The sequence below is a fragment of the Ceratotherium simum genome, chromosome 25 (assembly GCF_057802395.1).
Source record: "Ceratotherium simum simum isolate JZ-2026a chromosome 25, ASM5780239v1, whole genome shotgun sequence".
Taxonomy (NCBI): domain Eukaryota; kingdom Metazoa; phylum Chordata; class Mammalia; order Perissodactyla; family Rhinocerotidae; genus Ceratotherium; species Ceratotherium simum.
In genome coordinates, this window is record NC_141924.1 from 30,584,025 (window position 1) to 30,608,909 (window position 24,885).

General features: G+C 36.1%; 1 protein-coding gene across 1 annotated transcript; it reads left to right on the plus strand.

Moving 5' to 3' along the window:
* The first annotated feature begins 11,304 nt into the window (after positions 1 to 11,304).
* On the plus strand, positions 11,305 to 23,322 carry KERA (keratocan). Its single transcript, XM_087448594.1, has 4 exons — positions 11,305 to 11,356; positions 16,576 to 16,626; positions 17,911 to 18,804; positions 23,150 to 23,322. Exons 1-4 carry the CDS (start codon positions 11,305 to 11,307, stop codon positions 23,320 to 23,322), a joined length of 1,170 nt encoding a protein of 389 aa, XP_087304720.1.
* Positions 23,323 to 24,885: the final 1,563 nt, after the last annotated feature.

The following is a 24,885-nucleotide window of genomic DNA, read 5'->3' on the forward strand; positions in this document are numbered from 1 at the left end:
TGACAGTGGAATTCTATGCCATTCTCTCCCCTCAAGATGAAGTAACTTCTTAACAATAGATCATAATATAGCTAAAAACAAAACCCCTAGCTTTGACTACCTCTGCTGTAGGCCTTGCTTTCCTGGAAAGCACAAGGGAAAAGAAAATGGTTGTGATCAAGCACCACAATTTAATAAAAAAAATATAGAGCACATTTGCTCAGAGTGTTATGCACGGACAATCTGAATCATCTGATTCTAAGTCAGAATCTCTGAAATTAGGGCTTAGGAACATGACATTTTTGACAAGCCCCCTTGATGATTCTAAGTTTTAAGAATCCCTTAGGTAAGAATAATGAAAGGATGTTGAAGATTCTAGAAAGAATCTTCATTTAAAAATGTGTTTCTTTTTATCTTTTTGGATTATTTATAGAAGATATTACTTTTAAAATGTGAATTTAGATCATCGTTCTTCTAAGGGGTAAGGAGTATATTTAAAATTACTTTGGGACACTTTTCCTAATATTCATAGAGTGAGTATGTTAAAAGCAATGCAATTAGTCAGCCATTAAAGAACTTCAAAAGCCAAAGAATTCACATATTCTTACATAAAATTTATAGATTTGAGCTAAAATCCTAGAAATGAGTGTAGGGAGTGAGTTGTCAACTGATAACGCCAACAAGTTGGAGGCTTTTGAGCCGTTGAAAATGAATTTAACAGTAAAAATATTTATGGTCTTTTGGTTGAAAATATTATGTGGCATTAAGTTGTTTGGCTTGGGAGAAATTTGTGAAATGTATAGTGGATTAGGTGGCCAGTTCTTTTTCAATTTCTAATATTTCAAATGAAGTCTGCAATTCTCTACCTAAGGGAAAAAATGCTTAGCAGCCAAGTCAATTTAGATTCCACCAGCTTTGCTTTATTTTACAAGAATTCTTTTCTATAAAATGTGTATGCTAGTTCAATTTTCCCCATGGATTTTTTTTTTCTAACAATTCTCTTTAGCTAAATTCCAAGCAGATGTAAGAATAACTGATTATAATGGAAAATATACAAAGGTGAAAATAATAACAATTGTGTCATTTTGGATACAGATCTCTTTATAAACAAAATGCTTGAGCTCACTACAAAATTTCAGCTAAATGTTAAGAAATTATTTTGCAGTTTGGGGAGGCAAGGAAAAAGGTATTTTGAAAATTCCAATATATATCAGTTCTTTCCGTAAGGTATTAAGTTTGATTTCAGTGTGCAAAGACTATTTCCAAGGGCTTCAGGCAGTCATTTGATACTGTCTTCTCATGTGACCCAACTGATCATGTTTCCCCAGGCAGAATTGGAAAGCGTAAGCTTTTATAAAATTTTAATTTGATATTGATCTTTCCCTTCTGGTTTAGCAAGGTAAATCCATCTTTAGTAATAGCAATCTCTCTCTCTCTCTCTCTCTCTCTCTCTCTCTCTCTCTCTCACACACACACACATACACACAGACTGAAATATTAAGGATTCTAGAAATAAGATCTTCAGAATCAACAGACTCAGTAAAAATGATCTGGTAGATAACCTTCCATAGGATATCCATAGTATAAAAGTCAAATAGGAGAAAACACAACTATTAGAATTGGATTTGGGGACAAGTTTAGATTATGTGATGTTTTACTTACAAAATATAAGAATTGTCTCAGAGAAGATTTATTCCAAGGTCCTTTAATACCCTAGCACACATTTTTTACTTATGCATATAATTATTTCATAATAGCCTGAAACACAAACTGTGGCACAGAGACTTTGAGTGGGTTTATTACAGTGAATGAGTGGGAGACTGAATAACCGACAAATGGGGAAGTAGTCTGACACCTGAGTTCTTATGAACTCTGGGATAGACTATCTCTTCTATGTCACTTGTATCTTTCATAGCACTTAGCGAGGTATATTATGGCTATGTGAAAATGATTGTAAACGTGAGGTGATATTGATCTAGAAATGAAATATTGTGACATTTCTCTGCTTAAAAACGTGCTCCCACAATCACATAGTCAAAAAATTTCCCCAATGTTACTTTCTATTCAAATCTTTCACATTTTTCTTCACGAAATAATAGCTCAGGTTAAGGCCATCAGTTACTGACATCAAATTTTAAATTAATTATAAGCAAATTAAGTGACCAAAGATCATGACCATTTCAAAATCTTTATCCTCCTTGAACTTTCAGAAGCATTGAACACTGATAGGTAATTGGTATTAAAATTTAAATAAATTAAAATTGTTTTTTTTTCTTTACTCAATCACACAGATTCTTTTTCCTGTTTTTTCTTTTCTTCATTTATTTTATTTTTTATTTTTTGTGAGGAAGATTGGCCACGAGCTAATATCATTGCTAATATTCCTCTTTTTGCTGAGGAAGATTGGCCCTGAGCTAACATCTGTGCCCATCTTCCTCTATTTTATACATGGGACTCTGCCACAGCATGGCTTGATGAGTGGCGCGTAAGTCCTCACCCAGAATCTGAACCCGAGAACCCTGAGCCACCAAAGCGGAGCGCAAACTTAACCACTACGCTGCCGGGCTGGCCCCTCTTTTGTTCATTTAAATACCACTTCATTTGTATTTTCACCAGGAAGAAAAACTAAATTACACTATATACAAAATTATAAAAACCAGTTTGATCCTGAGAGATAAAAATCAGTGATAAGATTTTTTTTAACGTGAAAAAATAGTTAATAACTTTTCCTTTATGCTACTAGCAAGTGCCTTTACAAAAAATTGGATAAAGAACAAAAGGCGTCAGATTGAGGCTTTCACAATCCAATTGCCATCATTTTATTTCTGCTTCCCTAATTTAGCAGAGACAGGGTGGAGAAAAGTTGGCTGTATTACCATCAGTGTAGTTTATTTCTTCAGATTCAGTAAATGAAATTCACAGTGGTTTCTGGAATCTCCATTACTATACACTGGCACCAAACTTAGAATAACAAACACATATTTTATTTGATTTTACTCAAGAATTACACATAAGAAAAGTAGGTTTGTGTTACACTTCTTCAGTACTTCAGCTGTTGTGGCCGTACGATAGTACCAAACATTTTTTCTTTATGGTTTCTTAGATGACTTCTTTCTTTATGCCTCAATTAGGAAGAGTATCCTTTTAATAGAAAAAGAAAAAGCATCTTATCCAAAATTATAAATGTGGAAAATATGGATGTGGTCTCTAGCCAGGAACATGCATGACTATTCCAACAAGAAAATGAAAAGAACATTGTTATACAAGATCCTAGCTGTTTCTTAAAGAAAATCTCCTAAAGAAAACACCAGGTTCTCAATTAGAAGTAGTGGTCAAGATGTACACATTGCAAAGTTGAATCATAAAAATAAATTCTGGTTAAAAAAAATAAGAAATAATGAGCTATAACCAGTAACATTTATATAAATTAAAAATGCATTTATACAAAAAATACACATTTTACAGGAACAAATAAAACAAAAAGGTTTGTATTAATTACATTAAAAGTATTGTGCATGAGGAGAGACACAAGAAAGATGAATGGTAAAAAATTCAAAAAATCAATAAAACAGTAAAATTGCCGTTATGGGCAATTAACACAATCATTTGCACTTGAAGTCTGACTAAGTAAACAAAGAATGCCAATTTCCGGATTTCACTAAGATGCGTTTGAGGGACATTTCATGAGCCAGCTTTTCATTCCAACTCTAGTTGGACTTTTTTCTTCTAGCCTTCTGCCTCTTATTCCTTCTGATACAAGTAATATTAAAAGCTAACCTTTGATGATTGCCTATGCTCTAAATGTTTTGAGTATTGAATTATACCTAATCTTCAAGACAACCAATGAGGTCAGTGTCATCATTGCCTCTATTTTACTAATGAGGAAGACTATGTGAATCATGCAAAATCACAGCTAGTTAGGCATCTGACTTTGGACCCCTGCCTAACCACTATACTCCAGCTCCTACTGAAACCCTGTGTATAGTTGAAGTCAGTGTGAAGCATTTAGTTACACACTAGATGTCCTTTGTAAAAAAGTTAATTTTACCTTCTAATGAGGAAACTACTACAACAATGTTTTTATTTAAAACTATTTTGCTCTAATATATTTTAAATTTTGAGGAAAATACAAGAAGTCCCTATTCAGAGGTGATTTTAATCCTAAAAGTTTTAAGAAGTAGAAGTATTTGGCAAAAAAAAGACAAAAAGGAAAAATCTATCCATAGGGAGATAATTAATTGGAATATCCAACCCCAGAGACTAGTTATAATCAGTGAAACAAAATTCCTATTGAAATAAAGGATAAATATGCTAGTTATTAGCACAGTTATTAATAATACAGAAGAACCCCCTTATCCGTAGTTTCACTTTCTGCGGTTTTATTTACCCGTGGTCAACTATGGTCCAAAAAGATTAAATGGAAAATTCCGTAAATAAACAATTCACAAGTTTTAAATTGCATGCCATTCTGAGTAGCCTGATGAAATCTCCTGCTGTCCTGATCCATTGTGCCCTGAGTCATCCCTTTGTCCAGCATATCCACACTACTCACCCATTAATCACTTAGTAGCCATATTGGTTGGTTATCAGATCGACTGTCTGTGGTGTAACAGTGCTTATGTGCAATTTACCCTTATTTTACTTAATAATGGCTCCAAAGTGCAAGAGTAGTGATGCTGGCAATTCAGATATGCCAAAGAGAAGTTATTTTTGTTAATCTCTTACTGTGCCTAATTTATAAATTAACTTTATCATAGGTATGTATGCATAGAGAAATTATAGTATATATGTATAGGGTTTGGTACTATTTGTGGTTTTAGGCATCCACTGGGGGGTCTTGCAATATGCCTCCCATGGATAAGGGGGGACTACTGTATTAAACAATTTTTTTTTTCCATAACCAATTCTCACATTGGAGAAAAGAGATAAGAATTGGATGCTTAAAATTCAAGGGGACAGGTAGTTTAAAATTATTTTGTTAGGAAGTTAAAGGTTGACTAAAAGGGCTATGAGAGCTATTGACCAAATTTAATTCCTCTTCTTCATCACACAAGCATCTATTGAGAACCTATGATATGCCAGCACACAGCTAGTCAATGAAAAAAAAGGCAGAAAAAAAATTGCCTTACTTCAAGGAGCTTATAGACTAAAAGACAGATATAGAAACAACCACACATTGTTTTAGTTGGAATTGAGTCTATGCTGGGTACAGTAGTTTCTCACAGGAGCATGTACTTATTTCCTATAGGTGAGGGACAAGAAATATTGAAAGTCTTCATGGAGGAAGTAGTGCTGTATTTGAGTGTGTGTTCTACGGACAGAAGGGTCGCATGAATTCTGGTAAAAGAAGCATCAAGAGCAAGGCTTGGACTAAAGATATAACAGTAAATTCAGAAAACTCCAAAAATCTGGGTAAAGCTACAGCAGAGGGCCTGTGGATGCAGGATGGGGGTCCAACCAAGAGAGCTTCCAGGGGTAAGCAAGGGACAAATCATGGAGAAGTCTCTTGTGCCAAAAAAAGTCTGGTTTATGCTTTTAATTAGGCAATTATATATTCCTCGGCAAAAGACAGTCACTTCTCTATCTGTCCCAGCTCCAAACTCTTTTCCTATACGTGGCAACTGCGCTTGATTGTAATCTTAGTGGGGCTCAATAGCCCCTAAGTATCTCTTCTTTCTCTCCCTTCGTAAAGGCAGGGTGGAGCTTGTGGCAGGCTTAGCCAAGTAGACGCTTGTTCTTGGTTTAGAATTCATCTGCAATGGCCCCCAGTGAAGGTCCGCAGTGAAGACTGTCTGTGGGACCCTCTGGTTCCAGTGATGTTCAGGAGTAATGGCAATGGCTTCCTTGCCAGATTATTTCTATTTTTTAAAAGCCTCCTTATCTTCTGTCTGTTTTCCAAGTTCAGTCTTTCAGCATCCTCTCATTTATGTGCTTGCACCTATCACTTTCAAAGAAACACTTTTTGGGTTAAAACACCCAGAATTGCTGTTTGTTGCTTATAGCCTAGGAGTCTGGTAGACAAAGACATCAATAGCAGAAATCCACTATTGACATCAGATTGTTGAGAAATGTGGGGAACTTACAATTGGTTATCTGCTTAGCTTAGGGAAAAGGCAATCAAAACCCTGAAATTATTCAGGGCTGAGAGTCTGGAAGACAATGACCCACAAAAACAGGACATGTCATCTGTAGTTACCTGAAATGACACATCTCCTAAGGATGAGGCTTTGAAAGACCATATAGCTATTGTCATAGGAAAGTGTGAAGGGCATGAAAGAGGATTGAAGGGCAGAGTGGCCACTTCTAAAGGCTCATGGAACAGCTGGAAAAGAGAATGGCAAGGTCAACTCCCAAAATTCTCAGCTCAAGTTTAGGGCTTGAAATATAGAGCCTTAATAAAATTATTATTTTTTGTGTGTGAGGAGGACTAGCCCTGAGCTAACATCTGATGCCAATCCTCCCCTTTTCTCTTGAGGAAGATTGGCCCTGAGCTAACATCCGTGGCCATCTTCCTCCACTTTATATGGGACGCTGCGACAGCATGTCTTGCCAATCAGTGCGTCTGGTGCGTGCCTGGGATCCGAAGCTGCGAACCCCAGACTGCTGCAGCAGAGCACGTGCACTTAACCGCTTGCGCCACTGGACCAGCCCCAATAAAATTATTTTTAAAAGGTAAATGTCTTATTTCTTTCCATTGCAAGATGAGAGAACTAAAACAAACAAAAAAATACATTCTGAATTGGAATTAATGCACTATTTATCTTGTCTCTTTATAAAAAGTTAGAGCATTGATCTGGAAACAGAGGGCCCCCCAAGAATTGGAATAGGGATTGTACAATAAGATCCAGATGAGTAGAAGTGCCTATGATCCCCAACCCCACTGAACCTCCTTTGCTTGCTGGAAGAGCCCCACTTTCCTAGACTTCTAAATCAGTTCCCACTTGTTTGAAGATGCTGCTACTCCCTCAACACAGGGCATTTACTTTAAGAGAAATTTCTTTCTTTTCATTAATGCTCAATTCCCCTTAATCTTCAACGATTTCTAACCTATAATAAGAGGCAGCAACAGGTTATCAGTTGGAATGTAAAGTCTAAGGGTGAAAATACTAAATACTAAGTGAACTACAGGAATTTCCTAACTTTTATTGGCTAAATATTAGGAAAGATAGATAGATTCTGAGGGTGCTCAATCAAGGAGGGAGAATGATAATATTAGAACAGGCTGAATTTAGTATATGAGTGTACTTCCAGACATTTTGAATTCGTTAAGTTATTTTAAGCAGCTGGGAGTCTGTCTGTTGGTTTGCTGAAACACCACAAAATGGAACTCAGTGGAAGTATACATTAAATGAAGTTGATTCCTTCGTATATTAAAGAGGCACAAAATCAAAACTTTCACAAAACAGAATTCTGTATTCTTTCACAAAATTGAATTCTTATATTCTATGATAAAATGGATTTATGCTGTATAATCCACCCATCCATCTTCACCAAGCATTGAAACATATATCGGGGCTGGGAGTACCAGTATCTTTAAAAAGAGGTTAGTGATGTCTGTAGTTTGCTGGTGGAAGACATAGCAGTGAAAATTGATTCCCTTGTTTCAGTGAAGAAGGGCGAATCTGGAATGGAAAAGATCATGTAGTGTTCTTTAACTACCAATGAGTAAAATAGATATATTTTCCATTAATAGATATCAGGATCAGTACAAAATTAGAATGGTCTGATCCAAAAAGAACTTAATAATGGCTAGTTGAGAATTAGATTTCTGGGAATGAAAGAGATGTGAATTCCTCTGTGGAGCTATTTGATTTGTAAAATAAAAAACTCGCCAGAACTGTTCATCAGAGCCTTGGATGAGCAGTTATGACAGATAATGCAGAATTTCTGCCCCTTACTGAATTTTTGAACCTTAGTTAAATCCTGGAGCTAGAGCTACCAGAATGAAAGAGAAGGTATCTTGTCTTGAATGAGCACTGTGCCTTAATGATATCATACATGTGTGCTCCTATTTTTTTTTTTTTTTTTTACCTAGTCTTCTCCTAAAAGAATCAGAGGTCATCCTCAGTGTGTTGTGTCCTGAGGAAGAAAACATGATTTGAAACAAAACTAATTCCTGGGGGCAGAGGGCACTTCTGCAGTCCAATAGTGAGGGTTTTTTGATGTTAAGATGACAAGAGGAGAATTTCCCTTTATCCAGCCCATATTCTTCCCATATTTATTTCCCAAGGTCTTGGACATATAGGTGGAATAGATGACCTCAGAAACTGATAGGTTCTTGCACTGGCTCTGTATCCCATGAAAGAAGGACCATTCTGTTTGGAAAGAGGAAGTCAAAAATTGCAGAGCTCTCTACTCCTACAAAAATATTAAATGAACAGCAATACCATTTCAATAAAAGTCAGAACGATTAGCACCACCTTCAAGGACTTAAAAGTGCAGGGCTAATGGTTCTCAGCAGATTCCCGTTTAAATCTAGTGTTTAGTGGTGGAAAGATAGTTTTAGGGGATAAAAATGGATTTTCTAAAGTTTAATTAGACGGCAACTCCTGTTGCAACTGCTGTTCCGTATGTAATCCAAATCATTATAGTTCTTAGTACCTTGTGTGAAGCAACTGAGCTGAATAATGTCTTTTTCCTTTATTCCAATAAACAAAATTACTAGCAGCAGTCTGTTTTTTTTTTTCACCAGACAGGAACAGCAATATAATTTTGCCATACTGTTCCTGGGTTGTGTTAACTCCTTGGCTTTGTACCAAATTTTAATCTGCAGAAATACCATCTCACAAACATCATGTGATACAATCTAGAGCGTAAACTTTAATAGCTAGATACATTGGTTAGACACTTGAATGCCAGAACACTGAAGACAAATATAATGGAAGACCATAGCGCTGCCAAGTCACTGATTTATTATAGGGCTTTGGAGGTCTAAGGAAAGTTGGACTATATCTCCAAATCGAAGACAATTTTCTGAACCATTACGACTAAGAACACGGATAATCTCTTTGAATTTTGAAGGCCACGTATTACTACATGTGAGTTTGGTACTGAGAAGCTGTAAGATAGAGAAGGGTCTCCAGATAGTTGAGGTCACAATGATACTGCTATTTATCACTCATCAGATTAAACATTGTTTAAAGAGTGTAAGACAGCTAAGGTCGCTATGTGCAGCATTTGGTAAGCCTGACTAAGAGAATTAAACCCCTAGCTTGCCAGAGCAAGATCATGCTATATATAGGAAATAATTTTTATCCTTTTGAGAAACTACACCCAGGAAGAGGCTGAGCAACAATTTGACATTGCCTGCCCAGAAACTAGGTATTATCTGATCTATCTTGCCTAATCTGAACTGCCCAACAGTGCTGATTTATCAAGTACACGATATGGGACCAAATGACCAAATTTATCCAGTACATGAATGGGCCCAAATAGGTCCTAGTCCTGTGACACTGCTGTCCCTCCCTTCAGTCACACTTAGGACCTCATGGAGGCTTTCTCTATGACCAGCTGAATAAGAAGAGTGTAAATACAACCAAACTATAATTGATGGTATGCGAGATGAGGAAACCAGTTGAGAGTGAACTGCTGCAACAATATAGCTCTCAGGGGGAGGGCCTAGAAGGGCAGGTTGATAAGACGCTAAGGATAACAAGCGTACGTGAATATGGTTCAATGAATCTTCTCAAGATTACTGGAGACGTTATGAATCTAGTAGTACTTTCTCAGCATTCTGATGAAATGTTGTCAGGTAAGAGACCTCTTCTGAAGTGCTTTGGAGATGAGCTTTAAACTAATTGGCTTTCAAGCTGCTCACCTCCTATTATCTTAGTATCCTCTGAAGGCCAAGGCTGCTAAAGCTAACTTGGTAGAAAAGGAGAGGGCTTAGAAGCTGGAAGAAAGTGTTTCTATAGCAGAGTGGCTCTGGGGATTTGGTAACAGCTGACCCAAGAATCACAGAGCTATTTTTATTTTTATTTTTTGATTAGGTGATGAAAGTCTTCTGGTAGAGTCTTGGAGCAACTGGCACCAGAAAAAGTCATAGGTGTCAAAGTTGAACGAAAACATAAATAGCTTATAAATGACAGGGTTTATTACTAGTTTCAGATCAATTTTGACAACATAGCCTCAGGATGCTTCAGATACAAAGGCTAAATTATAAATAGAAGGTTATTTGCTGTCTATTCACAAGAGAAAAAAATGCATGTTAGCAGTATTCATAAAAAATCATAGTTATGAAAATACACTAAGACTAAGCATTGACTTTTTCAATTTATACCCAGCACATACACACACGTGTGTGTGTGTGTGCGTGTGTGTGTGTAGTATATTTATGTGGGGAGAGAGAGAGAGAGAAAGAATACCTGGTCATTAACCAAAAAGTGTTTTTGATTCTCATAGGTCTTCCAATAAGATTATTAGCGTTTTCCTCTTAAGTATCAAAGTTCAGCAAAGCATCATCACACATGTGAGGAAAGCCTCCAATATGAAATACCTCTATAGACCAAATCAAGCCAAGAAAAAAAAGAAATCAAGGAAATAAAATTATTGCAGGGAGCAGGAAAAAACTCACAATACTACCAAAACTTTATAGTTTTTCATCTCGTTTTGAACGTGATAAGAGAAGATAGTAATTACATAAAACGAAAGAATGCTTTAGGAAAGGAACAACCAGATAACAATGTTCCCAAGATAAATATATGATATATTATATAGAAATTTTAAAGGTCAGAAGATGAAATTAAGGAAATCTGTCAGAAAGCATCAAAATTTTTTGAAAAGGGAAGTAGAAAAGAAGAGATAAGAGAATTAGACAATCTAACCAGGAGGTACACTAAGACACAAAAAAATAGAAAAAATTGATAGACTACATGGACATGGAGTTCCAGATTGAAACGGCTCATTGAGCACCTGGTGGGTGAGTGAAATACCTCTCTATATTGTTGTAAAAGTTCAGAAACTTAAGATGAAAGGAAAATCCCAAAAGTTTTCAGAGAGCAAAAAAAGGTCACAGTCTGAAAACTGAAAATCACGATTTTATCAACTCTTTTAATTTCAACTTCAGAAGCAACAAGACAATCGCTTATTCAAATACCTTCAAAATTTGGAAGGAATGTTATTTCAAATTAGAATTCTATCCAGTCAAAATATCAGTTAAGTGGGTGGGCTGAATGAACACATTTTTATACATGTGAGTTCACACACAAACAAGTGTCTCAGATGCACAGGAAGTGATCCAAGGCTGTGCTCTGCCAATACTGTGGAGTTAACCAAGAAAGAACAGAACACAAGATCCAGGAAGTAACAAGGGATCTAACACAGCAGATGGGAGAAAGAAGCCCAGGACACAACAATCCCAGAGGCCCAGAGAGCAAAGGTTGTATTATCCATAAATATACTAAAAGACGCTACTTCAGCAGAGACAGAAAGTGCAATTTTTGTGTTAGTTTTAATCTACATCTTAGTAAACTTAGTTAACCTTTAAAGAAACCTCATAACGAGGACTCAATGTGAATTTTTTTAACGCCTGTTGCAAATAATTGCCTCTTATGTAAGATATCACTGAGCGGCACTTACTTTCATCAAACACGATACCTCTGTGTAGGTTGTAAAGGAAGATTCCTATAGCCATCATTATCAGACAACTGAAGTGTGCCGTAAAAAATCCTAATGACTATAGTCTGCCAAATTTGCTTAGGTTGGTTTGCAACAGCAAGCAAACTAGATCGAAGTAGGAGAATATAGAATTTCAGGGTAAATATCTCCCAGGAGAAAAAAGGGGACCTAATATGCCTGATTTTATTTATCACCGCTTTTATAAAATCCTAAGTGCTTTAAAAAATTAACTCATTTAATTTTTACAACAACCGTATGAGGAGGTATTATTACTCTTATTATTATCCTTATTCTTATCTTTAATTTACAGATGAGGAGATTAAGACAAAGATAAATAATTGTGCAAGGTCTCACAGCTAGTAAATGGCAGAAATTTACTCAAACCCAAGCAGGTCTGGCTTTCAACAGCACGCTATGTTACCCTTACTCACTGAGTGCAAAAAATTTTGTAAAATAATTTTACAATTCTGTTTGAGATTTTAGAAAATATTACTGAAATATTTGTATATGTATATAGAACATACTATATATAGTTATATATATACATATAGCAAATAATTGCAGTACAATGAAGGAATTAAAATAATTTTGCACTGTTTATTTCAGTAGTAAACAATATTTGTATTGCACAATATTGTATGCAAACTTTGTTTAATCAAAGTTTGTGATATGCATACATTAGGTGTTACTGAAGGGAATCATGGATGCAGGTGGGGTAAGGAGTGGGACTGAGCAAGTGTGCTAAATCCTTATCTAATAAGAAAATAAACAAAAGAATACAAGCAAGACTATTAAAGTAAATACTAAAAGAAATCCAGAGCCAGTGGTTAAAGTTCCGCCCTCTCACTCCTTTGGTGGCCCAGGTTCACTTTATGGTCGCGGAACCACACCACCTGTCAGTTGCCATGCTACGGTGGCAGCTCACACAGAAGAACGAGAGGGACTTACATCTAGGATGTACAACCATGCACTGGGGCATTGGGAAGGAAAATAAAAGAGGAAGATTGGCAACAGATGTTAGCTCAGGGCAAATCTTTCCCAGCCAAAAAAAAACCTTTCTATGTTAAAAGAAATTTATAATGGAGTTGAAAATAATGGCCTCTTGGGAATGGGCCTCACACTGAGGTGGGTGGGGTAGGGGATTGCTATCTTTATTATCAGTTTTGTAGTAATTTTGACCTTTTAAATGTATCATTACTATATTTTAAATGTATCATTTTGACAAAATTTTTCAATAATGTATGTATATGTGTGGGTGTGTGTCGGCTATATATTTTAGTGGATTTCTTTTATATTTTTAAATTATTTGACAGAGTATAGTCAAATAAAGCTAAAATTGATTTATTAGGAAAAAATTATTTTTCTTAGCAAAAGTCTAGTCAATTGTACATGAACAAAGCTCTTGGGAGCACCTAAGTATCCAACATTGCTAAAATAGACGTGTAGACACATACACCAACAAAGTTGAAATCATATTACAGTTTCACATCTTTTATACCCTCATACACTGCCTTCTCTTTTAAAATGTCAGTGGCCTTCAGGAACGTAACAAGATAAATTCCTCAGTCTAAGACAGGTTAGCAAAGCATCCTCCCTTTTAGTAGGAGGAAGTAGAAAGAAGATAAGCAAATAGGAAACATTAAAAAGCCCTAAAAGGAGGAAAAAAACGTTAAAATAACAACAATAACAACACTTTAACCCCATCTCAAGTTTCTAAAAGGACTTCTCTCAGAAGGCCAAGATGCCAACTATCACGCTTTCTGCTGAAAGAAATTTCTGGGCCTCATTCTCCTCGTATGTCAAAGGAGAGAGTTTGAAGAGATGATTTGTAGGTTCTCCTTGAGCTTTAAGTTTTTTCACTGTGAAATTTTCCTACACTTATCCGACATGGTCACCTTCATCATCTCTTTTGATTTTCAAACAACCCCTCATAGTAGTCAGGGCAGGTGCATTATGGGTAGACTTAGGCTCATGACGGTTAAATAGCCCGTGCAAGCTCAAACAACTAATAAGATGCAAAAGGAAAACTTGTACTTTTTTTTTTTTTTTACCATATGTATAAGGCTCTCCACTATGTTTCTTTTTGCATAGTTATTCTGATCAAAAAACTCATGGCTATTAAAAGCGGTACATGTGCCTTGCATGTTTATTTGTTCATTCACTCAATCAGTGTATATTTATTGAATACCTAATATGTCCAAAACCCCATGGGCTTCTAAAATATCCGTCTGTCATTAGGAGACAATACCAAAACCACATCATTACCCCTTAGGCTTCCGTCGTCCCTCTTAGCAGAGTCAGATGAGACTGGGCAGAGTCTTGCATTAATTCTTGTAACGGCTAGCATGACTCAGACATTCTCACCATCATCTTAATTTATTGAACCATCACTTGAGCAGTTCCAATGAAGAGTTTAAGTCCCTATCTTCCAGGAATCAGTCATCAAAGGAGGGCAGATAGGATTGTTATAGGAAAAATGAAGATATAGGTAGACAGAGATTACACTAACAGAGGAAAACATCCTGTGTTTTTAGTCTGGAAACAATGATACCAAACATAGCAAGCATTGTACATGGTCATTTTTATTTATATCATGTCTCCCAGAGTCCTTAAAATGTGATTGTTATCATATGCTCACAAAATGAGAGGGAAGAGTTAAGAATGATTTCCAGATTTCTGGTGTAGGAGATTGAATAAGCTGATAATGTCACTCAAAAGTATAAAATGATGAGAGTAGTTAGAAGTAAAGGGAGATATTTAGGTATATGAATTGATTTCATTTTAGGTATATGTCTTTCAGCCACGCAACAGGAGATTTCTACAAAGCAGGTGTATACACACACTGGAGTGCAGGTCTTCTTCCAGAGGCTGGGCTGGACATAGAGACTCAGGAGGCATCATAATAGACAGATGGTTAAAACCTCAGAATCTCACTGGAAATGTGCGTAGAGCAAGAAGGGCACAAAACAGAGGACAGAATCTCAAAGAGCTCTAAATGTTAGAAACACTTTAAAAAAATGTTAGAAGAAACAGAGAGCTTCAGGATATAAACAGAGAGAAGTTAATAGAAAAGGGGAGGAAAAAACTAGGAGAGAATCATGTTAGAGAAACTAAGAGAAACATTTAAGAAAAAGGGTTGGTCAACATTGTCGAAAGACAAGTCAAATAAGCTAAACACTAAAAGACTTCAATAGATTAGTAAATATGAAAATCATTGCCGGTTTTTGTCAGAGCAATTTTAGGGAAGTAGAGGGATTAGAAGCCATATTTTGGTGGATGGATAATGGGTGGAATGGTGAACAGGAAATGAAGATTGGAGGCAGCCAAGATACTACTCTGATGTTCCTACAATGAACACGTAGCAACGTTTGTGTAATAGAATTAAAAAATGACCGAAATAAGTTTAGCTAAAAAAGAAAATTAAGAAATAAGAGAGTAGCTGAAGGGAGCCATGCGGATTTGAAGATCATCTGTTGTTTATGTCCTGAGTACATAGAAAAAGAAGAGAGAGAAAATGAAAAAATGCAGTCGAGAGAGATCATTGTTGTGAGAAAGCAAATAACACTTGATTTTTTTCTTAAAATATGTTATGAGTGTCCCTGTAAAGCTACTAAGAGATCATGTCTGAATCAGATCTTAGTCTATAAAAGCTCTTAAATGAATTTCCCAGTTGAGAGTGTTGAATACTAAACAAGGCTAATATCTCCATAATCATTTACAACAATAGGGCCAACCTGAGAGGTAGTCCATTACTACCCTACAGGTGATGAAACAGCTCTAACTGACCTGCCTATGGTTAGGAGGGAAGAGGTGGGTGGTTCAGTAAAGGTCCTTTGAGATTTCTTCTCTCTTCTCCCCTGCGCTCTATCTTTGATAATACTTCTGTGAGCGCTGTTGAATGAGTCACATTCCTTAAACTTCTTGATCCTAGAATAAGATAGATTTTGAAACACAAAATGATTACAATCAATCAACAGAATAATGTCTGAAAATGAAATTATTTTGTATCCTTCCTCAAAAGCCATACGAATTATTTTCTCAAATATAAGACCTAGAAGACACATTATCTTAGACTTATGCGTTAAAGAAAATAGCAGCGGAACAGAATGTCCTGTAATGGACTAAATGCAAAACATCTGTTATAATGAGAGAAAAAAATCTCATTTTAATAATTACTTGGAATAAAGCTCCCAGTAGAAAATAGAGGTACCAAAATTATTTCTATAGAACAGAGCATAACACCATGTTTAGTTAGTGCCAACATCAGGTAAGCTTCCCAGATTTCATTTTTAAATTTTTCAAATATATTTTTCTCTCTCTTTGTCCTTTAATCAAACACAATATATCTAAAATAGAATTCCAGCATCTGGTATACAAGAGAAATGAATTAAATATTTCCCTATAAACAGAGCACATTGACCTTCGTTTCTTTGTATTCAATTAAAAAAAAAATCAACTAGAGAAAAATGCTTTAAAATCTCTTTTTTTAATACTTGAAATCAAAACTGCCTTCAGCTTCCTGCTGGTAGATCAGTTCTAGGTATCGGTACATTACAACATTTTTGGAACTGTGAATTCAGAGTAAAAATTGCCCTGGATTTTTGCTATATGTTTTTGAGATTAAGTCACAATTTCCTGTGCTGGGCTGCCTAGGTATCGATGTGCTGCAGTTGTTGGAGGGGTTAAAAATTGGAGCCACCGATGCATTTATATTAGGGTGGATTCATAAAAACACGACAGTGGAGCCTGGGACAATCCATTACTGTGATTGAGCAGTGACCAATAGAAAGGGAGGAAGAAGATCCAACAAGATTGAGGTAAGCGGTCTTCTGAAGCCCTGTCAAAGTGGAAACAATAGATCAAAAGGTGTTCATAGTGACCGGGCAGAGTAGGTTTTATTTTTTCTCATAGGAGGCTTGAAAGCATAAAATAAAAACAAATTGTTTTAGTCAAAGTTTTTTTTTTTTCTTTGATTTTTAACAAACTTCAGACCCAGGCACAGGACTCAACGGTATATTCCTGGACAGCAAGGTAAACTATTTTGCACTTTTAAAAACTCTTAAAGTTAAGATTGCAAAGTTCTGATTCATCAGAGGCAGGGTTGCAGCTTCAATAACTAGAGCAAATTCCTATTCTGAAAAAAAGAATGTTTTAATGTGTCTCTATTGGAAGGTGACCAGAGCAGAATTCTGCAATCGTAAGAAATTTGACAGCTTGCGGAAACAGCTCTGCACTTGTCATTTCCCTCAGTTTAGTGGTGCAATTGAAAGATCAGCATTTCATAAGTGACACTGATTTTATCTTTTCCTAAGGAATCAGTAAAATTTACTCTGTCCTTATTATCAAGCGGTTGAACTAAATATACATTGGTCAGAAACTTACTGTTACATATATGTATTTTCTTTCCTGTTAGAATAGCTCATTGTACCCATAACCTTATTGATTCAATGGGGAGGGTTTATGTCTTATATGTTTCATGTATCAGTAAGTTTAACCTATTTGTTAGTAGCCATATTGAAAATATGGAGCTTTATCTGTATCCTAAACATGTTGTTTATTTTGTTTTGTTTCTTATCAACCGTAGAAATGCCATAATTGAATATATTACCTGCCTAATTGTGATATATACCTATAGAAAGAGAGAGTTTATAATCTAAATTTCTTGGCTGAACAACTTGACTTTGTGCTTGTAATATTAGAAATCTTTCCCCCTACCCCAAAATAAAACTTACCTGAGAAGTTGAGCAACAGAGCAAGAGATTAATCACACACTTTTCTTCAGATCTTAGAACCTTCCTTCACAACAAACTGCTAAAATGTTTTTGATCTCTCTATTTCTTTGGCTCAAGGACCAAAAAGCCTGGGAAATCTCATCCAGATGGTTTTCTCATTTAGGAGTAAAAGTAAAAGCATATGCCTACTTCTTAGAAACAACACACACTCTCCGTTTGGGCTATTAAAAGATCACTTTTTTGTACTCTTGTATTCGACTCTGAGTTTCGGTTATCATCCTTGCATTAAATAGCTTGAAATGGAAAAGCACTTAGAGCTCCTAAAATTTGCTTTCCATTTCTCAGTTTTCATTGTGATTGGGTTAAAACCAGAAAGCTACAAGTTGGTGAGTCAGTTGCAATGTTTGCAAAATGCTTTGCTATAGTGCCTACTAAATAAATGTGAATTACTTGATATCCATGTATAAAAAATCCATGTCTTTACCTTCTCTCCAAATAAGAATGTTTACTCAACATTTTGGTGCATATAATTATCTAAAGGTCAAGATCTTCAAACATTTAACAGTTGTATCCTTTATTCTAGGTACTATAATGGCAACCACAATCTGTTTCATCATCTGGTTGTTATTGATAGCAGATACTGCATGGACTCGAAGTGTGAGGCAGGTCTATGAGGTAAATGAGCCAGACGATTGGACTATGCATGACTTCGATTGTCCCAGGGAATGTTTCTGTCCCCCCAGTTTCCCTACTGCTTTATACTGTGAAAATCGAGGTCTCAAAGAAATCCCTGCTATTCCTTCAAGGATCTGGTATCTTTATCTTGAAAACAACCTGATAGAAACCATTCCTGAGAAGCCATTCGAGAATGCCACCCAGCTGCGATGGATAAATCTAAACAAGAACAAAATCACCAACTATGGAATTGAAAAAGGAGCCCTGAGCCAACTAAAGAAGCTGCTTTTCTTATTTCTGGAAGATAATGAGCTAGAGGAGGTACCTTCTCCATTGCCAAGAAGTTTAGAACAATTGCAATTAGCTAGGAACAAGGTGTCCAGAATTCCTCAAGGGACTTTCAGCAATCTGGAGAATTTGACCCTTCTTGACCTGCAGCACAATAAACTATTAGACAACGCCTTTCAAAGAGACACCTTTAAGGGACTCAAGAACCTCATGCAGCTAAATATGGCCAAGAACGCCCTGAGGAGTATGCCACCAAGATTACCAGCCAATACAATGCAACTATATTTAGACAACAATTCCATTGAAGGAATACCAGAAAATTATTTTAATGTGATTCCTAAAGTGGCCTTCCTGAGGCTCAACCACAACAAATTATCAGATGCAGGTCTCCCTTCAAGTGGTTTTAATGTATCATCAATTATAGATCTTCAACTGTCTCACAATCAACTCACAAAGGTTCCCCGAATCAGTGCTCATCTCCAGCATCTTCACCTTGATCATAACAAAATTAAAAGTAAGTAACCATCAGGGTTTGTCTTTGACCAAAATGCTCATGGTCATTAAATTTATTCTGTATCTTCTATAAAAATAGCAACTGTGTTGGTTCTTTTCCCCCAGCTAACGTGTCCTTAGACTTTTTTTAGTTTATATTCAATTTTCAGCATTGTTTTGTCTATTCACAGAGAGTATTAATGAGCCAAGAAGTTCAAATCATCAAATTGCTGATTGAAAAGTGGACTTTAACAATCTACAGAGGGCTATTATCTATAGCTGAAATTAAATGTCTCTATGTCCTTTTACTCTGAGGAGATTCCAATATTTCTGGTTCACTGGGTAGATTTATTTAAGAAAGTGTACCAGGTACAAACAACCTCATGAATAGTAACAGCAGGAATATGATTTAGGAGGTATCAGGAAGGCACCTCTGTCCTAAAAGCTATAGGACAGCTGGTGCCTGAGACCACCCTAATTAGAGTCTCTGGTTTAGATCAGTGGGTTTCTCAAACTTTGGAGTGCATAGATTGGTGGCTCCACCCCGGAGTTTCTGACTGAGTAGGTCTGGATAGGACCTGCGACTTTTCCTTTCTAACAAGTTCCCAGGTGATGCTAAGACTGCTGCTCTGGGGACTATGCATTTGGGAATCAATACTGTAGTTTAAGGCTTTGCTCAGTTGAAATGGAAACAAATGCCCCTGGAAGTTGGCAACTCCTTAGGACTAATGGCAATCAACAAAGTAGAATACCTGCTCCTTTCTTGAAAATAGTTTCTGATAAGGGAGAGAGAGGAGTGCAAAGTGTGTTGGAGGCAGGGATACCATCAAGAAAAAAAGTGGTTATAGAAATAAGAGGCTGGAGACAGTAAAGACAAACTTGGCTTCTTCTCAATTATGTCTGAGACCAGGCTGAACCCGGTGTAGAAGTGGGCAATATCTTGGTCCAGCCACAAGGGTATTGGTACCAGCCTGGCACCTATCCATGCATCCTCAACACCAGTGCAAGCCCTTTAGGAAGATAATCCTGAGGACACTGCTCCTGAATAATCTTATGAAATACATTCGTAAAGTGAGAATCAGTAAGATGGTTTGGAGGAAAATAGCACAGGTAACTGTCAGAAGGTTGTGCTGCCGGGTTATTACTCACTAAAGTTTCATTTAAGCAAATAATCACATAAACATCCCATTTATAAGAATAGACTATTTTTCCACTGAGTACTCCTCAGTTATTCAAGATTATGTTTTGGTTTTTGTAATGGCATACTTGAGCATCAATCCCGGAACTAACAGGGAGGCTGCTGCCATGGCAATCATTTTTCCATGGTGATGAGACACATTGTTTAATCCTGTAGTCAAAAGTAAAAGATGCAACAGAAAAAAAAGATGTTAATAGCTGAATATGTTTCACTGAACCAAATAGTACAACAGCCAATATTGACCTAAATATATATAATTTTTTTCCTGATGAAAGTTCTGTGCTTTCACAGGTGCATTCCTTATCTGGTAACAAAAGCCCCAAAGGACATTTGATGTGGGAAGTCAATTTAAAGGGCTTCCTCATAGATCCCTGTTTGTGAATTAGGGATGCCCCTGAGAATTTGAGAATAAGCGTGTTTAAGAGTAAGGCAGCAAAATTCAATACACATTTGGGCACAAATGTTGGGCACTTAAATTGTTATACAAAATTACACAAAGAAGAAGAAGACTGTTCTTCCTCCACTCGCGTTTTAGAGATTTTTCAATCTCTAAAATCTTTTCCTCATATATTTCTATTTTTTAATTGTTCTCATACCTTAGCGTGCATCAGAATCACCCGGAGGGCTTATAAAACACAGGTTGCTGGGCCTGACTTCCAGAGTTTCTGAATCAGTAGGTCTGGGGTGGGGCCTAACAATTTAGTTCCCAGGTAGTTTGGATGCTGCTGGTCCAGGGACCACACTTTGATAGCCACTAGTTAATCTTCACAAGAACCTTGTGTGCCACTATTAGGAATTTCTGAAGAAAAAGGAACTGAGGCTCAGCTAGGTGAGGATGTTTGCCCAAGGACAAAGAGTAAATACAATAACCTAGACCTGAGTCCAATGCTTCTCATTGTAAGTGTTTTTTCCCACTCAGACAATATAATCAAAGAGCATTTTTCTTCTATCCTCACAATACAAGACTTTAGAAAACATTTTATCAATGGAGGTAAGCTAAAATAATAATATTAGAATAATTTTAACAGCAACAATATCAACAAAGAAAAATTGATTTATTTGCTTCTTAATATAGATACCAAGCATGGTCATTTCTATATTCCAAGAACATAAATGTAAAATAAAAATTGCCCTGGCTAGAATTATTGGCTCACCGTTATATCACACTGCATTATAATAACTGTTAAAGTACTTAGTTCCTCTGGCCACATAATCTACTCTACTTTTTAATGAAGTGGTCTCCAAGAAACATACCTTTTATATGAAGAATTCTCAAAATTTATCGGACAGTGAACTTTTCTTATGCAAAATGACGGAAACATTTATTTCTTCCGAACAACTTAAGGGACTTTAAATTTGGCAAAAATGCTATCTATTCAAATAAGTCACTTCTTCGTGCTCTTTCAGAAACACCACAATTAATTTGTGAAAATCTAATTAAATTTAGAACATTTGTTTCTCACATTTCATTTATTCAGACATGCATTGACTACAGGGCATGAGAGTGATAAGGATAAGGAGAGAGCACATTGAAAGGGACACAACTTCTCCAGGAGACATGGGACCCGTTAGGAAAAGGACTAGGTGGGAAGTCAACTCCGCCACTTACCTGCTGAAATACCTTGTGTGCATTACCTTACCTGTCTGGACCACTATTTCTACAATAACTAGGTGGGGAGAATAATAATATTACCTGAAAAAGGCTGTATGATGATAAGGTGATAATGTATGTGAAGAAAAATAACTTCATGAACACAAAACTGCTATACAAATGTGAGGCATTATTTTTAGCAAGTTGAATTCACAAAATGGCATAAGATCAGAGCAAAGCAACTTCTCTATAAACACAAAATCCTTCAATACAATATAAATCCATATGCACCTATAGGACACAAAGGAAGGCCATTGCCAAAGTTAGGTGGGTCTCCTCTTCTAAGGGAAGACCTCTTGCTCAAAAGAGTTTCAAAATGGGATTTAAAGCACTATGCAGATTCATGGTTGAGATCAGTTATTACGCCTACTTCTCTGAATTTTGCTAGTTTAACAGGCCTTCTTTCCTGAATGCTCCTAAATTTCAGTATAGTCATGGAGGCCAAGGGCTCTGATCCAAGGCAAGTGCGTGATTCCTCACATCCTAACCATCTGAAAAGGCTGATGGGATGTTTCCTGGCTTGAATTCTTTGTAATTCAATTCTTGGCAAATATTTCCTTTCCAATTAAACACGCTTAAGGATGGAGATATAAGGTTGTTTTCTGTAAGTATTACATATGTAAACTTATGTTAAAGGTACTTTTTTAAAAATCTATCATCACACACTATTATTTTGAATTTTTTTTTTTTTTTTTTTTTGTGAGGAAGCTCAGCCCTGAGCTAACATCCATGCTAATCCTCCTCTTTTTGCTGAGGAAGACCGGCTCTGAGCTAACATCTATTGCCAATCCTCCTCCTTTTTCTTTTTTTCCCCCAAAGCCCCAGTAGATAGTTGTATGTCATAGTTGCACATCCTTCTAGTTGCTGTATGTGGGACGCGGCCTCAGCATGGCCGGAGAAGCAGTACGTTGGTGCGTGCCCGGGATCCGAACCCGGGCGACAGTAGCAGAGCACGCGCATTTAACCGCTAAGCCACGGGGCTGGCCCTAATTTGAAATTTTGCATTTTTAAGATAATTTTCAAGCACGTCTCTAATAATAGACTGATTTTCCACCTACACCTACACCTGTCCATCCAACCACCATGAACCTACCCATTCTTTCAATATCATATCTAACTATTGTCTCCACCTCTAATGCCCTAAATACTACCTGTCTCATCCTATAGTAATCTAAGCATGCCTTATCACACCTGCAAGCTTAGAAGACAAGTGATATATCCTATATACCTTTGTTTCCATCACAGCTTTTAATAATACGTCCTTTCTAGTGCTTTCTGCTATGTATAGCTGAACATGGAGTGAGATGACTATACACATGTTGCACATATTTTCAGGGTTACTTTTATAAAAGAGATATGCACAATCCCTCACCTACATAAAAATGGTTTGTATCTCTGCCACTTTCATAGATCAGGCCACTAGGCCCTCCATTGGACCATTGCAATAACTTCTTGGTCTTCCCACCCCTAGTCTCTTGTGTTCCAATTCATTCATTCATGCTATCTTTGTCTCCATAGATGTGAACGTCTCTGTAATATGTCCTACCACTTCCACCCTGCCTGCAGAGCACGATATCTTCAGTTATGGACCTCATCTTCGCTACCTCCGTCTGGATGGAAATGAAATCAAACCACCAATCCCAATGGATTTAATGACCTGCTTCAGGCTCCTGCAGGCTGTCGTTATTTAAACACATCTTCGACAATCTAAAATTGGTTTAATGAGCTAATACTTCTGATATGAAATTTGGTTACCATTCATAGGTTTAAGACAAAAATCTCGTTTCCCATTCTCCTTGGCCACCATTTTCGTTTGTGCAGCTTGTTTTTTCTATTCAAACGCGCTTTTGCCAATTCCATGTAGCACAGCTTGCTTTTCTTTAATTAATAGAGTAGACACAGAGTTAAGATAGTTTATTAACTCAAAGATAGCTTTTTTTTTTGGTCTCTTTCACAGCTTACTAATACCAAATAATGCAATTGTATTGTTAGGCAATAGAAAAGACATATTCGTTTGCATATGTTGAAAATTAATTATGCAGATACTGTATTCATAGTATAAATACAGTAATCTAACAGGAGGAGGAAGATCTGAAGAAAATGAAAACATAAGATATTTCTTCACCATAATTATAAAGAAATAAATTCAGATTGCTAAGTGGCTTTTGTAGCTATAAGTCTCATGTTTAGTTCAAGAATGGGTATGAAATGCATCAACTACTTTATAGCAATAGAGTTCTAGTCATTTAATGCCAAATAACAGAGCAACAGTCATTTTTAGTTCATTACTATTTCTTATAGGTGCTTTTCTTAGAACTAATACAGTATACTCTAGCGATTAAATGTCTTAAGTTTCACATTTACTATATCACATTTATTTCACATTTATTATAAGATTTCTGACAAAATCTTAGTGTTTTAACACTTGAAATCCACTTGAATTGCCAACCATTCAGCTCTTATATTTGCCAATGTTTTTTGGATTTTTTAAATAAAAAGAGTGAATGCTTTCTAACAAAATAGATGTAAAATATTTATTTCTGGGGCATTATTCACAAGTTTTATTAAGAATATGTTTTAACAAAAAGTGTTATAGTAACAATTATTTCCATTTTTCTAACTTGAATATATGCACATATGTTTTTCCCTTTTTTCCCCCTTTCCTTCCAGTAAATATAAGAATAAATTTATACTCTACTCACTTATCATAATCCACCTACTTCTCATGAGTTAGAAAAATAACCCAGGATTTCATTAAATAACAAAGTATAGTTTACTTTAGACTTCTGATTTTGTAAGACATATGCTATAAACAATAAATATTCCATAGAGATCAACACACAACTTTATATATTTTTTCCAAATAGTATTCTGAAAAATCCTATAAAATTTGATATATTTCCCTGTAAAAAGGATCATATACATTTGTGAAACACTAGATTAAAGGAAGTCCAACATGATACTTTGTTCCAAGGCTTCTAGAAACTTAGTATGTTATTCTGTAATGTGAATTCCCAAGAAGAGAACATAATGTGCAGCATTGCCTACTTACTTTCACACCAAAGCTTATTTGGGGGTGGGAGGGAAGAACCAATGAACGTACTTTGAACATAGCTTTAAAAATGCTGGCTGAAGGCAAGAAATCAAATTAATGTAACATAAAGAAAATTATATCACATATAATTATGTCATACAAATATAGGTAATCAGATATCATCAGGCTGGGGAAAAATAATGTGTTGAGAGAAATACAA